Consider the following 18613-nt stretch of genomic DNA (forward strand, 5'->3'; position numbering starts at 1 on the left):
GTTCCCCAACCAGGGATGGAACCCATGCCCCCTTCAGTGGAAGCACAGAGTCTTAACCACTGATGGCCAGGGAAGTCCCACAGTACTTAATTTTAAAATAATAATAAAATAAGAAATAAAAGCAGCTTCAATGCCCCAAAACAGCAATGACTAAATTATGGTACAGCCACACAATGCAATATTCTTTATTCACCAAAAATCATAGAGTAAAAATGGCAGCAAAGAAGTACTGCAATATGATATGAAGTAGGAATTAAATGTGAAAGTGAAAGTCACTCAGTTGTGTCGGACTCTGCAACCCATGGACTATACAGTCCATGGAATTCTCCAGGCCAGAACACTGGAGTGGGTAGCCTTTCGCTTCTCCAGGGGATCTTCCCAACCCAGGGACTGAACCCAGGTCTCCTGCCTTGCAGGCATTAAATGTAGATACTATGTATGCTTGTAAACAGAGGGCACGGAAGTCAGTATCCGAAAGGAAAACTCCCTCTGGGCAGGGGTGAAGTTGGGCTTCATAGACGGGAAAGCAGGGAAGCAACGAGACAAGGAAGAGGCTGAGTTCCACGGTGAGTGTGGAAATACCCTTGGTTCTCTGGCCTGGGACGAAGTTTGCCCTCTCTGCCCACAGAGAGGGGCGGACCTAGGGGCCGAGGGCGGAGGGAGGCGGGGCTCCGCGGTCTACCTTGTAGTAGTCGTACAGCAGGCCAAGCGCGGCCGCGCTGTCCTCGTCACCGTTGATGCTCATCATTGCCTTGGTGGCCGCCGTCAGGGGGTTCTCCAAATACGACTTCCAGGCTTCATCCTCACTGGTGTAGGCTCTTCGGGTATTAAATGGAGGCTCACTGGGCATGGGCACTAAGGCCACCAGTCGTTTATTACTGCGAAAGCAAGAGAAATTAGATTCCTGATCAGAGAAGTGTTCTTTTTTCCCACTAAATATACACGTGGAATAAAAATATGCACGTTATTTGGTTCACTTGTACTTCCCCAGAATGGAAGAGAAGGAAGATTAAGACCAAAGTGATGGTCCCGTCACATTGATAAAGCCACTGATTTATTTCTTTACTGTCCAGGAGAGGTAATAATGGCCTTTAAAAGGTAGTGTAGAAGTAGTGTAAGTTGACTCCCTCCACACTCAGCTTTTCATAACCAATCAGTTCAGGAGCCAAATCATTTTATTTGATTATCCTTCATTAATATATATTAGAATGAAATCTTGGAAGGGAACAGGTTTCATTTAATTCTGTAAGTTCTAGTGTATAAATATGTGCAACACATTAAAAGTCATTGGCGTGTTAATGGCAGTTAAAAAACAGTTTTATCTAGTGTAATTTACACTATGAAGTGAAGTCAAGTTGCTCAGTCGTGTCCGACTCTTTGCGACCCCATGGACTGTGGTCTACCAGGCTCCTCTGTCCATGGGATTTTCCAGGCAATAGTCCTGGAGTGGATTGCCATTTCCCTATAGACCAATCCATGTCCTTTAATTTAAAAGGCAATAGAAGCTACAGAAACAAGGCGCAAGGAGTACTGCAGATATGATGCATCATACGGATGTGAAGCAACAGGAAAGAGATGAACTCTGTACATGAGTCCTGTGTTCCATGGGATCCTACTATATTTAAAGGACATCGAAGCTACAGATCATAAAAGATCATCATGGAGAGTGAGGAGGGCACCTGGAGAATCTTCAGCAGACAAGAGGGGTTGGAGCTGTCGGTCCTAACCAAGCCAAACTCAGGTAAAGCAGGAAATGACCATCAAAGCAATTTTTTAAGGAGGATTCAATAATAACTCAAGTACCTGGTGGTTCAGATGGTAAAGAATCCACCTGCAATGCAGGTGACTCACCTGGGTTTGATCCCTAGGTCGAGAAAATCCCCTGGAGAAGGGAATGGCTACCCACTCCAGTATTCTTGCCTGGATAATTCCATGGATAGAGGAGCCTGGTGGGCTATACTCCACAGAGTTGCAAAGAGTTGGACACAACTGAGTGACTTTCACTTTCACCTCTAAACCACCACAGTCCTCAGCAGCACACCCCAGGCTTGTTCATTGAAATGAAATCAGAAAGTAACAATGAGACATTGTATTTCAGTAACACCTGGGTCTACTCAGGGTAACCTGACACAGAGAAGTGGCAGGGCTGCAAAGGCAGCATGTACGCCAATCAGTGGAAATTCATCCAGCAAGAACCGATGGTCATTCAGTAAAGACAAACCTTTTTGCTGGTATTCCTGCAGGGCCCTCAACGGTAGATGGTCTTCCAGCTCACTTTGTGATGGAACCTTGGTGTGAACTCACAACAAAGGCTGTGTTGAGGGCCCTTTGTGTGGAGGCATGGTGTCATGCATTGACGGAGGGTCAGAAAATGACACTGACATTGGTGACATATGTTGGGGGGTGCGAGTGGGAAATCCACATTGAGCAGAGTGGAATTTTAGATGGTCTCCAAATTTTAGATGGTTTGAACTCTTTGTGCCAGTGGTTTGGTGGAACTGATTGGGAGGAAAGAGAAAATAATGACCCAACTGTACATGAATTGAATTAAAAGGGTAAAAACCAAGTTTCTGGAAGTAAACAGGAAAATCCTGGTGGAAGGCCTTTCTAACCATTCGGCTGTGTGGTGACACGGAGCAGCACAGTCTCTGGAAGTGAGTCTCTGTTCACTGTTTACCGAGGAGGAACACTGCCTGAGGTTCGGTTTCTTCGTGCCTTACATAAAGACAGCACTATTTTCAGTTTCTTGAGGAACCTCCATACTGTTTTTTCCTTAGTGAAGTGAGTGAGTGAAAGTTGCTCAGTTGTGTCCAACTCTTTGTGACCCCCTGGACTGTATAATCCATGGAATTCTCCAGACCAGAATACTGGAGTGGGTAGCCTATCCCTTCTCCAGGGGATTTTCCCAACCCAGGACTCAAACCAGGATCTCCTGCATGGCTGGCGGATTCTTTACCAACCCTTTTCCCTTAGCGGCTGCACCAATTTACATTCTCACCAAGGCTGTAGGAGGCTTCCCTTCTCTCCACACCCTCTCCAGCATCTATTGCTTCTGGATTTTTTGATGACAGCCATTCTGACTGATGTGAACAAATAACCAACAAGGACCTACTGTATAGCACAGGGAACTCTGCTTAATATCATGGAACAACCTAACTGGGGAAAGAATTTGAAAAAGGATACATGTATATGTATAAGTGAATCACTTTGTGGTCCAACTGACACTAACACAACATTATTAATCAACTCTACTCCAATATAAAACAGAAAGTTAAAACACCAAGCACAGCAATGCCTACCCTACTAACCTCACAGTATGACTGTGAGAACTCAATAAGATAATGGATAAATCAACTGTAAACTGAACAAGTATTACTCTCACAGCACAGTTCTATATTCCTATAAAGTTTGAGGGCATAGCAACTTTTGGTTACAACGTAGAAGTGCTAAAGGTAATCATTAATTAAGGGAGTCTGAAGTTGTTTACTTAGCTGTTTTCCACAAGAGCCCAACAGACACCAAATATCATGCTATATGTGGAGGGGGTGATGGCAAAGGACATGGGCACTGCCCTGTAGCCCACGAAGCCTACAGGAAGGGAAAGCAAGCACCAGTGTTACATGAGTGATGAGCGTGAGAAATGAACAGTGTCATGAGTGAGGATTCATGACAGAGGGGACTAACTTAGCCAGAGGATCCAGGAGGAAGCAAAGCTTCCACAAAGACCTGAAGGAAAAGCAGGAGAGTGCTGGTCAGTGGTGAAATGGGCAGATGTGGGGAAAAAAATTTTTAAGTGAAGAGTGTATTGGTAATGCAAAATAATGGGATTTTCCAACAAAAGGAGCACATTTGTATTCATTTTGGAGAGTCCAAGAAATGTACATATTTTATATACACTGGCGTATTCGTCATAAAAAAAGAAGGAAATAATGCCATTTGCAGCAACACAGATGGACCTAGAGATGATCATACTAAGTGAAGTAAGTCAGAGAAAGACAAATACCATATGAGTATCCCTTATGTGTGGAATCTAAAATATGACACAAATGAAGTTATCCACAAAAGCAGAAACAGACTCACAGACATAGAGAACAGACTTGTGATTGCTAATGGCAGGCGAGGTGGGGGAGGGATGGGGTGGGAGTTTGGGGTTAGCCAATGCAAACTAGTACACAGAGAACGGCTAAACACCAAAGCCCTACTGGATAGCGCAGGGACCTACATTCAATATCTTGTGATAAACCATAATGGGAAAGGATATAAAAAAAGAATGTATACATATATGGATAATTGAATCTCTTCACTGTGCAGCAGAAATTAATACAATATCATAAATCAACTACTCCTCAACGTAAAAAAAAAATTTTACACACATTTTGATTTAATAGTAAAACAGCTTTTCCACGTTGTGGACATTACTAATCACAGAGGATAGAGTTGGATTTAGAGACAGAATTTTGGCGGACTCCTAAGAGTCTGTAAGTGGGAGAAATGAAGTCTCTGGGAGGACCAAGAGGGAAGGCGGTGCTGGTGGGCCCCACGGGGCAGTGCCATTACCACCCCTCCCAGTCACTAGAAGAAGCCACTCTGCAGCCTTCACTTAGAGGGCAAATTAGAGGAATCTGATTCCTAACTGCTGCCCAGGAGCGCCCACACATCATGTATACTTCCTAAAACCATGCAGCAGGAAGGAAGAGCTTTACGTTACTTGTAGTGACCTCACCACTGAAAAAGATGGGGATTTGACTCTCCTTACTTAAGAAAAGTGGGGAGGTGGGGTGGGGTTGGGGTGGGGGTGGAGTGTTAATTACAACACTGGCTAATCTCCAAAATTTAGCAGGAAGTGCCAGGGTGAAGGATAAGAGCCAACTCTTGATTTACACTAAATAGGGTCCTCATTCACTGGAGAGATTTTTTTCCCGAGTCTTCCTTCTTCTCCGTTCTGCTAAGTCTCCTGGATTGCTGATTTCATATGTTCCCAGCACAAACGTTCACTCATAAATCTAGATTCATCAGCTTTTCTATGAAGAAATGCTTGATGAATCTTTACACGATCAATAGAAAAAAAATATTCTGGGAAAGTACAACCTTGCTAGCTGTTTCTGTTCACATTTTTTGATGGCCAAAGGAGTTTTATGCTCTTCCCTTTAACTGCATAATGACTTTGTTGTTTTTTTTTTTTCCTTAGATTATAATCTCTCCGGTACAGAGCACTGTTGAATAAAGCTTGGTTTAATAAAAACAGAACAATCTCTCTGGTACACTGAGCAAAAATGTAGACCTGTAAAGAAAGGAAAGTTTTCACAGAACAGCTTTTACCAAAGTTTGGAACACTTTCTGAGGGTGAGTTTCATCATTGCTTTTTTGGAATGGCAGTTCTAATCATGCACCAGTCAGCTTTTTAAATATCCTTTCAGTAGCTTTAGGTGTGCACTTTTCAGAGTTGCCTTGAACTATACACCTGATCCCTGTTCTTCCTTGGAGGAAAGTTTACATTAGCACCTGAGTATTCCCAGCAAGGCTAAAGGCCTTGTTAGATCATAGATATTTTTTTTTTTTTTGTCTTTCATTTGTTTCTTTAATCCACTACTTCATTTTGTTGATGCTGGGAGAAAAACTAACAGATGAATGAGTCATCAGCTGAAGTAGTGAAAGAGGTGGAGCATTCATGAGACTGAGATCATAACCCACAGGTCAAGAAAAACTCCAGATCACTCTACCACAACCTACCATGCCCCGGGGCATTAGTAAGAGTCTAACAGAGGGAAGGCTTTGCTGAGGAAAAGCTTACAGAACTGAACACATAATGCCTTCACCTCCTAAAAATATGTGCAGTAATAGTCAACAAATTCAGACATAAATTCATTTCACTTGGGACCACAGAAAACCAGGACAGTGAAGTTTTCACTTCAAATTATCAGTTTGAATTCATTTCTTACCATTCTTTAAAAAAAAAAAAAAATTCCTAGAAGAGCTTTAGTCTTTCTTTGTGGGGAGGGTTGTTTGGGAGCTTTTTGCCTTAATCTAGGGGGAGAATGGTTAAACTTCAGTTTCAATCTCAGCTCTGTCAATTTCTGAATTTGGATGAGGTACTTTACTTCTTCAAGCTTCTGTTTCTTCCTCTGTATCATATCAGACTTACAGTGTTGTTCTAAAGGTAAACTCAGATATTCACATACAATGAGCCTGGTACATTACAGATCTTCTATAAATAATAGTTAGAAGTATTCTCTTTAGAACTGATTCTATTAATGACCCCCACTCAAAATCCTCCAGAGAAGGAATGGCAACCCACTCCAGTACTCTTGCCTGGAAAATCCCATGGATGGAGGAGCCTGGTAGGCTGCAGTCCATGGGGTCGCAAAGAGTCAGACATGACTGAGGGACTTCACTGTCACTTTTCACTTTCATGCACTGGAGAAGGCAATGGCAACCCACTCCAGAGTTCCTGCCTGGAGAATCCCAAGGACGGAGGAGCCTGGTAGGCTGCCGTCTACGGGGTCGCACACGACTGAAGCGACTTAGCAGCAGCACCCAAAATCCAACAGACGGCTCTCCGTTCTTAATCTCCTTGGATTTTCTTGGCCATTTCTCACTTCTTGCCTGGCCTGGCTTCTAAGATACTGTACAAGTGCAGTTCTCCTCTACAGCCAAACATTCTTTTCCAATTACTACTCTGTGTGCATGAGAAGTCGCTTCAGTCATGTCTGACTCTTTGCAACCCTATGGACTATAGCCCACCAGGCTCCTCTGTCCATGGGATTCTCCAGGCAAGAATACTGGAGTAGGCTGCCATGCAGATCTCCAGGGGATATTCCCAATTCAGGGATCAAACCCCCATCTCTTACATCTCCTGTGTTGGCAAGCAGGTTCTTTACCACGAGCGCCACCTGCAAAGCCGAAGTTCTCCTCTCCTCTTCCTGTTCTCTAACTCTCATCATTTCTGGGCCCTTGGTTCTCTTCTCTCCCTTGTTGATTCACACAGCTTTCATTCATCCTCTATTTTCATGTCTAACAGACATGTATCACCTAAGAGCCGGTTCTGCCTTCTCTCTTAGACGTCCTGTTGTTGACTTAAACTCAATTCAAAACTATGGTAACCATCATTTCTCAGTTGAGCACAACTCATCATCCCCTGTCCCTAGTTATCCAGAGCCAAATCTTATGTACTGGTTTAAAATATAGACTCTGTGGGCAGGGAGGTGGGAGGGGACACCCATGGCTGATTCATGTCACTGTGTGGCAAAACCCACCACAATATTGTAAAGTAATTAGCCTCCAATTAAAATAAATACATTTAAAATAAAAAATAAAATATAGCTTCTGGAGCCAGATGGCCTGGGTGTAAATCCTGGCTGCACCGCTTACTAACTGTGTAACCTTGGTTGAGTTAGTTAACCTTTCTGGGCATCAGTTTCCTCACCTGTAAAACTGAGATGTACTCCCAAATGAAACAGAATAATAATATGCACTCTCTAGGATTTTCTCAGAATTAAAATTGACACAGTATAAAAGTCTTATGTGTGTTAGCTATTATACTTTCTCTTTGTCCCTTATATGGAGTCAGTCACAGTATCCACGATCACAGTTTTAGTCTTACCTCTTCATGCCTCCAAGTGGTCTCGTTATCCTTCAGCTTTCCCCCCCTTCAATCTCTATTGAAGCCCTGTGGAATCACCTTCATAGTTAATTACTTTCAAGAGTGTTCTATGTTTCTTCACCACCTATAATATGGAGCCCCAAATTCTCCATCTGATACTTAGGATTCTCCATGATCAGCCCCCTACCTACCTCTCAAAATTTATTCCTACTTGCTTAGCATAAGGAGTTGAACCATTTAGCTGAAATTCCGCAAAAAAGCCCCATTTCTATATCCATGCTTTTGCTCAGACTGTTCCCCTGCCTGAAATTGCCTTCCTGCTTCTCTCCATCTAAACTCTACTCTTAGCAAAGTCCAGCACCAACATCCCATCTTGTAGAAAATACTCCCTGGTTGTTCCTATTTGAGTTTTTAAGGGCTTTCCTGTACTACAAACTCCTACAGTATGTATATTATTTACTACATGTGCTGTGCTGTGCTAAGTCTCTCAGTCGTGTCCAACTCTTCGTGACCCCATGGACTGTAACCCACCAGGCTCCTCTGTCCATGGGGATTCTCTAGGCAAGAATACTGGAGTGGGTAGCCATGCCCTCCTGCAGGGATCTTCCCAACCCAGAGATCAAACCCAGGTCTCCCGCACTGCAGGCGGATTCTTTACCGTCTGAGCTACCAGGGAAGCCCAAGAATACTGGAGTGGGTGGCCTATCCCTTCTCCAGGGGATCTTCCTGACCCAGGAATCGAACCAGGGTCTCCTGCATTGCAGGCAGATTCTTTACCAGCTGAGCTACCAGGGAAGCCCATTTACTACATATTCTACCATTTAATTTTTACTATGCAAAGAATACCAAATATGGAGAGAAAACTGTTATTCAGTTGTTAGATCCACCAAGATCTAACAACTGTTATTCAGCTGCTAAAACTATACCAAGAAAGTAGTATTTGTTAATCAAAAAGCCAGAAGTTCCCGTACATAGTCCAGTCTATCCTACACCACGTCCTTGACCTGCCTTGGATTCCCAACCTGCCTGACTTCACTCAAAGATCTGTGAATCCCTCTTCTCCAACTTTGCACTGGCTTTGTTTCTGAAAGCACTAGTCCCCACTCTATCACACATACGTGCACACACACACACACCTCCCTGAGTCGAGGAGCACACCTAGACACCTGGACTGGCCCTAGGCACTTATCTCTTAAAAGGCAACTACCACAGAGTCATCCATGAACCTTTATTTTCTTCCATCCACTTCATTTAAAAGTCCTATAGATATTACCTTCAAAATATACCTAGACTGTGGCCTCTTCTCGCCATTCCACTGCAAGTATGCTGCTGCAAGCCACCCTCATCTTCTACTTGGATTACTGCAATTGTCTCTGAGGTAGGCAACCTCTACTACAGGCTCCCAAAAATCCTTGCCTCCTAGAACTCACAGCCTTGTGGAGTGCCCACCCACACTGTACCAGACTTTGATATGATGAATAGCAGATGGCAAAAGTGAGAGTATGGCACTCCTAGAATTAGATACTGAAAGTCTTCCATTTTGGTAAGTCTCTCTCTTTCTCTCTCTTTCTCCTCTCTTATTCTGGGGAAACCAAACTGCCATATTATGGTGAGGAACTGAAGCCTTGACTAACAATTAATGAGAAACTGAAGACCACCACCAACCCGTGAGGGAGCTTAGTACATCCTGCAGTCAAAGTCAAGTGCAAAATCAGTTATAGCCCCAGATGACAGCCTGAGTGAAGCCTTACAGAGACCCTGAGCCACAACCATCTCCAGCTAAGCAACTCTTAGACTCCTGACCATCAGAAACTGTGTAAGATAATGTTTGCTATTTTAGCTGCTAAATGTTTAGATACTATGTTACCCAGCAACAGAGAGTTAATACTGTTTCTGAATAAACCTCCCAGCTTTCACCTTTGTGGCCCCCTCTCTCCAGTCTATTCTCAACAAAGCAGCATCTAGAGAAATCCCATTAAGACATAAATCAGATCAGGCTACTCCCATCCTCAGTCCTATATTATCCCCATTTTCCTTAGAGGTCAAGGTCCTTCCAGCGGCCTTCCAGGTCCTACAGAACCTCTCCTCCCTTACTTCTCCCAGCTTCCCTCCTGGTACTCTCTCCCCTTGTCATCCTCCGCCCTCATTGTGATCCTCTTCCTTGGTCTCCATGTCTCTACCTTCAGGTCTTGGCTCCAGCTGTTTTTCATCTTTCTGGAATGCTCTTTCCCCCAATATCCCCTCATAACTCTCTCGCTGCCTCTAAACTTCTGCCCAGATCTCAGCACAGTGAGACTTAATCCTGGCTACCTTTATTAATGCAGTGACCTGCCTCCACCCACCCTCATTGTTGTTCAGTCACTAAGTCATGTCCGACTCTGTGACCCCAAAGACTGCAGCACATCAGGCTTCCCTGTCCTTCACCATCTCCTGGAGTTTGCTCAAATATATGTCCACTGAGTCGGTGATACCACCTACCCTAAAAATCTCAATTCCTCCAAACTTTACATCTCCCTTATACAGCTTCTATTTTTTTTAAAAAAAGTATTTATTTATTTGACTGTGCTGGGTCTTAGTTGCAGCGTGTGGGATCCCCAGGTGTGGCATGTGGGATTTAACTCCCCAACCAAGAATCAAACCATCACCCCCTTTCCAGCATTGGGAGCACAGAGTCTGAGCCACTGGACTACCAGGGAAATCCCTTCTCCTTTCTTCCCTGGTAGTCACCATCTGCTCATACAATGTAGCCTACTTACTATGTTCTGAGTTCATGGCCTATGTACCCCCATGAGAATGTAAGCTCCACGGGATGGAGATTCTTTTTTTTTTTTCCTCATGGATGTATCACAAGCATTGAATGATGCCTGCCACTCAATTAAATTTGTTGAATGAGTGAATAAAAGTTCAGCTGAAGAATTGAAGTGTAAGTTAGAGTTTAAAGTACTAGGAAGATCACAACATTGTAAATCAATTATACCCCAATAAAAATTAATTTTTTAAAAAGGTTAAAAAGTAAAGAGTCAAGTACTATGAAGGGACTGGGCGAGCTATTTTTTCCGTTTTGATAAAATCAGTTTATAGTATATTTGTAAATTGGTTGTGAACTGTAAAGGGCTATACAAATGCAAGATGCCTTAATTGTAAGCAGCAGAATTCTAAAATTAATTTTACAAGTATTGATCCTACAGTGTCCTTCTCTCAACTCTTAATTTTCACCTTCACATTAAACAAAATGAGGATTCATTCTTCTGTTCTCCTGAAATAAGAGCTGTGAGTGTGTGCTAAGTCGCTTCAGTTGTGTGCAACTCTTTGCAACGCTATGGACTGAAGCTTACCAGGCTCCTCTGTCCAGGGGATTCTCCAGGCAAAGATAGAGAGGGTTGTCATGCCCTCCTCCAGAGGATCTTCCCAACCCAGGGATTGAATCCACATGTCTATGTCTCCTGCATTGGCAGACAGGTTCTTTACCACTAGTGCCACCTGGGAAGCCCCAAAATATGAGCTACACAATAGGAAGTCAAGCAGACTTATTTGGAGACCAGAGGCAAAACTAGAGGACTGAGCTCTACTCAGCAAAGGTCTGCAATACATGACCCTTCCTCCCACCTGTTGTCTATCATTCCCAACACTGACTTGAGTTGGGGACAAAAGAATTTTTCCACCTCTCTTTAAGAAGTGAAGTTTTGGGACTTCCCAGTTGGTCCAATGATTAAGACTCTGCTCCCACTGTGTGTGTTGGGGCGGGGGTGGCGTGGGGTGAGGTGGGGGAGGGCAGGCAGGTTCCATCCCTGGGAAGATCCTGCATGTCTTGCAACAGAGCCAAAAGGAAGAAAAAGTGACGTTTTACCTAGAGATTATCCTATTAAGTGGATTAAGTTGGATAGACAAAGACAAATACATATGATGTCACTTGCATATGGAATCTAAAAAAGTGACACAAAGGAACTTACTTACAAAACAGAAATAAACTCAGACCTAGAAAACAAACTTACAGTAACCAGAAGAGAAACGTGGGAAGAGGAATAAACTAGAAGCATGGAATTAAAAGATACACACTACTATATATATAAAATAGATAAACAAGGACCTACTGCATAGCACAGTAATAACCTATAACAAAAAAGAATCTGAAAAGAAATAGTGCATATATATTATACACACACGGAGAAGGCAATGGCACCCCACTCCAGTACTCTTGCCTGGAAAATCCCATGGACGGAGGAGCCTGGTGGGCTGCAGTCCGTGGGATTGCTAAGAGTTGGACATGACTGAGCGACTTCCCTTTCACTTTTCTCTTTCATGCATTGGAGAGGGAAATGGCAACCCACTCCAGTGTTCTTGCCTGGAGAATCCCAGGGACAGGGGAGCCTGGTGGGCTGCCGTCTATGGGATCACACAGAGTCGGACACAACTGAAGCGACTTAGCAGCAGCATTATACACACAAACACACACATATATATAACTGAAACACTTTGCTATACACCAGAAATAGTGTAAATCAACTATACTTCAATTAAAAGAAGAAGTGACGTTTTAAAATGATTCTCAGGATTTCATGCTATGTTCTCTGTCTCAATATTTCCCTCCTTCTGTCTGTCTCTCTGTCTCTCTCTCTCTCTCTATCACACACACACAACCTTTATCTTGAGATTATATGAATTCTATTTTCTAAATAGAATGCCTCTTCTTATACTGAGTCTTCAGCACTTGGAATTTAATCTTCATCCACTTCAATTTCTTGTAGCTGATTTAACGTTAACTGCTTACTGACATATAATCACTTCAGCTTCTCAGCCAAAAAGACAAAAAAAAAAAAAAAAAAGGCTATATTCAGATCCTAAACTTAAGGGCAAGATTTAAGAACTGACAATCACTCTTCCTTTGGAAATCTTGGCATTTTCTCTGGTAACAGAATATGAGTTTCAAATAGAAACTAATGAACCAACCATGCTGACCAGGGAAAATGTCACAATTTAAATGCCAACAATGTTAGTCATTTCACTAGTAGCTACTTTCAATAAATCCCTCCTTTTGGTGCTTGCTAGAGGCAAATCACAAGAGGTAACAGATACTTTCCATGTTGGAACAAGGGTTGAAATTGATTAGGAAGTTTCTACACTGAGCATTTGTCCTTAATGACTCTTTTTGCCCTTGACCAAATCCATATATAAGTCAAAGGAAATAAAATGAATCCAAAAGTCTGGGGTGACATTGATAGTCTTATGTTGAAGATGGTTATATTTGACAAAAAAGAATTTTGATTAATTCAGTGAAACTACTATAATGCTTCCATATAAGATGCATATAAACCATATAAAATGCACAGTTCTTAAAAATAAGTGCATTTTAAGACAAAACTTGTTTATTAAAATTAAGATAGTTCCACTTAAAATATATTAACTGCAGAACACACTGATCCATTGACTGAACCCTAGGTTTGCTGGTGCCCATGGACTACAGTCCGTGGGGTCACAGAGACTCGGACACGACTCAGCAGCTGAGTATGCACATACACAAGCATCCTTCGTCCACCTACTAATTAATCAAGGACTCAGAGGATTAGGGATATAATTAAGAAGCAGCTGGAAAGGCACATCGTCAAGCAGTAAAAACAAACAGGAGGAAAAAGTTACCAAAATGGAAAGCAAAAGAAAGAGGACAAGAAAATAATTTTTTAAATGGAGAGAATTTGTAGAGTTTACAATCTATGAAATAATTTAAAGTGGTTAAAACTGTGTGTATGTAAGTCAAAATCCAAAATATTAACAGGGATTATGGGTGAATTTTCCTTTTTCACTTTTCAAATAGTCTTTAATAAGTCACACATACTTACAACCCACTCCAGTGTTCTTGCCTGGAGAATCCCAGGGACAGGGGAGCCTAGTGTGCTGCCATCTCTCGGGTAGCACAGAGTCGGACACGACTGATGCGACTTAGCAGCAGCAGCAGCACACATACTTATTGAGCCCCTACTATATGCCAGATGGTGTTCTAAGCTCCTGACACGGGTTAATACGTTTATTCTTTACTGGAGCCATAAAGTCGGAAAGGTAACCAAGCCCTTTACACAGACAGGGACGTTGAACAAAGTGCTAAGTTACATGCCTAGGGTCACGTAGCAGTCAGCTTAGACCAGGATGGCATCCCAGAGCCTGAGCTCTTAAGCATTCTTTTTCCTTGTTGTCAATTCTTGACTACGCTCTACTTTCATAATCCAAAAAGTTACTTGAAAAGAAGGAACTAGAAAACAGACCAGATACAAGAGACCAATATGACAGGGGATTTTCTTACATGGAAGTAAATGAAACACTATCTAAATCCAAAGTTCTAAAAATACTGCACAAAGTGGAAGTCTATAAGATCCTTGAAGACAGAGATTATGTGTTTTAATTATTTGTAGAAGTCCAAGGTGCTGAAACTTTCTGTGGGGTACGTATTAGGCAGGTAACACAAATAAACTGCATATGGAGAAGAATAACTACTACACCTTATCCATATTTAATTTGACACAGTTAGAGGCCATCTGTTTTTAAATATCCTGTAGAAAATGTTAAATAATTGACATAATAAAAACATACATTAAATAATTAGGAAATATCAGAAACATTATATTTCAGTAGTGACGAAAATTCAATTTTTAAAGGAAAAAAAATCATCTTAAAGCCAAATCAGCTTCAGAAATTAAAAAGAGAATCAGTTCTTTAGAGAAACTTATCATGCTCAAATCTCCAGCAGGAAAAAAATAAAAAAAATAAGAGCCTCTTAAAAGGCTGCAGGACAGATTTCTATCTCATGACCATTTCATGTGTTTACTTTTCCTTCAAAGGTTTCCCTGAACTGAGACACATAATAATGTGTAGTCAATGTGAAAACAGAAATTTTGTGCAATTCTAGAAGACAGAAAGCAGAAGACTGGAATAAGGAGAAACCAAAGTCAAGAGCACTGCACCCCCACTTACTGCGTAAGTGAGAACTGGTTTTCCCACTGAGCTTGGAAAACTCTAACTCAGAGTCTTCAGCATCTATAACCAAGCCAGTCATAGCAACTAGCTACGTGTTCACTTCTTGAATACAGAAGGGATCAGTCTTTGGAAGGGTCCTAGAACCAGAGAGAAAAACAACTTGGGAAAATGCCTAGAGTAATTTCAAACTACCAAATGAAACAAAGGGGGTTATGGAAGAAACACAGAGGGAAATTCAGCTTTAAGACAATAAGAAACCCTCCACTGAGTCCTACCTTCAGTTTGCCCCCTTGCACTTCACCTGTACCTATGCGAAGGAAACCTCCAGATGCCCTCTACACCCTTGAGCACTCCTTACATTTAAGAGCACACACCCTAGGAATGAGCCCACCTGCCAAGTTTTGATGTAGTACCCAAGTATCTACAATTATCTGAAAAGGCTTTGGAGATACATCTTTCTTTTCCAACTATCAGCATGAAGCAGGATTTTCTTCACATATACTTCAACCAAAATAACATTTTGCAACACACTGAATGAAGCAGATATGAGAATCCAGCTGTCATCTATGAAACCAGACATTAAAGAGAATTGCAAAAATATAAATCAACACCACTCTTCTCACTAAGGGGCTTCCCTGGTGGCTCAGATGGTAAAGAATCTGCCTGCAATGCAGGAAACCTGGGTTCGATCCCTGGGTTGGGAAGATCCCCTGGAGGAGGGCATGACAACCCACTCCAGTATTCTTGCCTGGAGAATCCCATGGACAGAGCGACTGAGCACAACACAGCACTTCTCACTAAGTTCCTCATTTTGGAAATTTTAATTAGTTTTCATTTTTAAAATGTTATGTTAATATGCAATGGGTTTATAATCATTATTTTAATTGAATGATAAAATGTATTTTATATTTCTCATCTCTAATTTCTAGATTGGTAAATTATAATATATATATGTGTGTGTATACATACACACGTATATATACGATGGCGCTAGTGATGAAGAAAGAACCTGCCTGCCAATACAGGAGACATAACGAGATGGCAGGTTCAATCCCTGGGTTGGGAAGATCCCCTGGAGGAGGGCATGGCAACCCACTCCAGTATTTCTGCCTGGAGAACCCCGTGAACAGAGGAGCCCAGCAGACTACAGTCTATATAAAACTCACACAAATACATGTTTTAGGGACTTCAACAATTTAAGAGTGTAAAAGGATTCTGAGAACAAACAGTTTGAAGGTCACTCTACTAGAAAATCACTAGAGAAAAATAATGGAAAAAAAAGAAATATTGATCAATGAAACAGAAGTAAGCAAAAATAAAAATGACAAAATAACCTGTGAAAAATAAGACCTTATAATTTCAGCACTGCAATAAGTAAAAATGAGTTAACTCTACTTTTAAGAGATTTTTTTCAAACTGAATTTTAAAAAGATAGGAGTATTCTTTTTAAGCACCCGTGATACATAAGAAGATTGATCCTGTATCAAGCCATTAAGCAAGACCACCCATTTCAAAGAATTCTTATGAAACAGACTAAATTCTCTGACCACATTATAATTAAATTGTAAGCCAATAACAAAAAGATGAACGTTAAGCACTGCATGTTTAGAAATTATAAGATACTATTCCAAATACAGATCAAAAAAAAAAAATCAAGGAAAAATTTCAAATTAAAACTTAATAAAAAATACATCATACATGCTGTGCGATGTGATGTGCCTTTAGTCGCTCAGTTGTGTCCGACTCTTTGCGATCCCATGGACTGTAGCCCGCCAGGCTCCTCTGTCCATGGGATTCTCCAGGCAAGAATACCAGAGTGGTTTGCCACGCCCTCCTTTGGGGGATTTTTCCAACCCAGGAATTGAACTGGAGTTTCCTGCATTGCAGGCGGATTCTATACCAGCTGAGCTACCAAGGAAGCCTAAATTCTTGCCAAATTAATCCCATCGTGGAGTCTTTAGCTTGGAGAGCCCAGACTAACACAGGTCTAATTTAGATAGAGATGGGGCTGCATAAGAGTGGATTATAGGGGAAGTGACACTTAAACTGAGACTTGAAGGAGGAGGAATTTAGTCAGGTGGGAAAAAAAGAAATGGAGAGGTGAAGCAGTGAATGACACAAGCAGCAAGTGCAAGGTCCCCGAGGCAGTGTGGAGCCTTGTCCAAGTGAGGGACTAAATGAGGGCCAGTGTAGCTGGGCCATAGTGTTTTACGAAGGAAGATAGCAGTGTCTGATAAAACTTAAGAGATAGGCAGAGGCCAAATTATGCAAGGATTTGTAATTCACTTTAAGGATTTTAAATTGTATTCTAATGCATTGGAAAGGCAGGCAAGATCCTTAGCAACAGACCAACTTGGTTCAATGTGTGTTTTTAAAAAGGGCACTGTGGCTGCGGTGGATGGATTTGGGCGGGGGGTGGGGGGCAGGCGGGGTGAATACTAGGAGATTAGGAAACAGGCTTAAAAAAATCATTTTCACAGTGTTTCCCTTGAGAGTACATAGCCCATTTCTTTATCTGAAGACATTCAATATTCTATGCCTTACTCTTTATTCAGCTGCAAGTTTTAACTTCTACTATCTTTATGCAAGTGGGTATTATGTCTTACTCAATTTGTAATAACATATAGCATGTGAGTTAGTCTATTTTTTCCAATATTAGCAGAAATATTCATTGATAAAAACATTAGAATCCAACTTCAGTAGATAAGGAAATAAATCTTCAGTACATAAGGAAATAAATCAGAAAGCCACAAAGGTTACACAATGAAGTAATGGAAAAGCCCATACAGAATCCACACTAAACTTAATGATTGAATAAGAAGTTCCTTCTACAAAACAAAACAGGGCATATGAATGGGCTTTGCTCTATAATAAATTTGACCTAAAACAAAAGTGCTGGAAATAACCAAAACCAGTTAAGCTTTAGTTTGCCTTATTAGAATTTAGATGGGCTCCTGAGAACTCTATCAGGAAAATAACAGTTACATCCTTGTTTTTCCTCTTCTAGACAATAATCAAAAGCACTCAAAGTTATTTCTTTGGCCTTAGATCTGTGCTTGAAGTTAAAAATTAATCTTAAACTTGTACCTGTTATGTGAGTGTATATGAACGTAAGAATGTATATATACATAAATCTTTACATATACATCCTTAGGGTTGGGGTGGTAGAATGTGTGAGGTGGGTGACAGGAAGTAGGAGTGGAGAGGAGAGGCAAGAAAAGGAAAGAGGAAGGTACCCAAACACACTGTGCACAATATGATCACACTCATGAATTTATATAAATTATGAATTTATATAATTTATAGAAGTTGTGTGTGTGTGCAAAATTAGGTACGTGTAAAGAAATTTTACAGGAAGAAGGAAGGACAAAAAGGAGAGAGGGATGATGGGAGGGAAGAAGGAAAGAAGGGAATCCAAAGAATTCCTCTTCCAATAAACGATATTAGAGTAAGTAGTTGAAGTGTTGGGTTTCATTTGTGCGCTTACTTATTTAAATAAGATTCTTACCTGAAACTATTATAAGAAATCCCAAGCAACTCTTTACTTATGTTTAATATTAAACCACATATACAAAGACAACTTGAATAATGGTTTAGGAAAACCCTTTGAGAAAAATCGGTACCTCCCCCATTAGACTTCAGGAGAAACGGCAAGAACTTGGGATCTTTCTAGTCTGAGAGAAAAGACAGGACACACAAAATGATCTCAACCATGTAGAGGCAGCTATCATTGGCTACGAGTGCATCATTCTGTACTGAAGGGACATTGATAAAAGGGTAACGTGTTGTCTTGGTGACTAGCAAGGAGGCACTGGCAGGAACATCCTAAAAAGGACCAGGAGCCTGCAGAAGGGTTCTCGTGACCAAACAGAGGAGGAAAGACAGAACCAAGTAAAGAGGAGACGCAGTGTGCACATCACTTATAAAACCATATTTTTAGTTGTATAATGGGAAACGTCACATGTAAGTATAATAAGTAATAATTAGGAGGAGGGCAATATGGAATGTGGGTGTCCCCACAATAGCGTAAGATGTGCAGGACAGTTCAGA

General features: G+C 41.4%; 1 protein-coding gene across 5 annotated transcripts in view; it reads right to left on the reverse strand.

Annotated features, from left to right (window-relative positions):
* The window catches only part of GRHL2 (grainyhead like transcription factor 2), a 170572-nt gene that overhangs the window by 125341 nt on the left and 26618 nt on the right, over positions 1 to 18613 (reverse strand). For all 5 annotated transcript variants that reach the window (XR_009490532.1, XR_009490531.1, XR_009490530.1 and 2 more), the window contains exon 2: positions 683 to 878. Coding sequence is in view for 2 of the 5 variants with exons in the window: in XM_025001874.2 (XP_024857642.1) it covers positions 683 to 878 (196 nt within the window). In the remaining 3 variants the exon portion in view is untranslated. The remainder of the gene's footprint in view (positions 1 to 682; positions 879 to 18613) is intronic.

Source organism: Bos taurus, chromosome 14 (genome assembly GCF_002263795.3).
Source record: "Bos taurus isolate L1 Dominette 01449 registration number 42190680 breed Hereford chromosome 14, ARS-UCD2.0, whole genome shotgun sequence".
Taxonomy (NCBI): Eukaryota; Metazoa; Chordata; class Mammalia; order Artiodactyla; family Bovidae; genus Bos; species Bos taurus.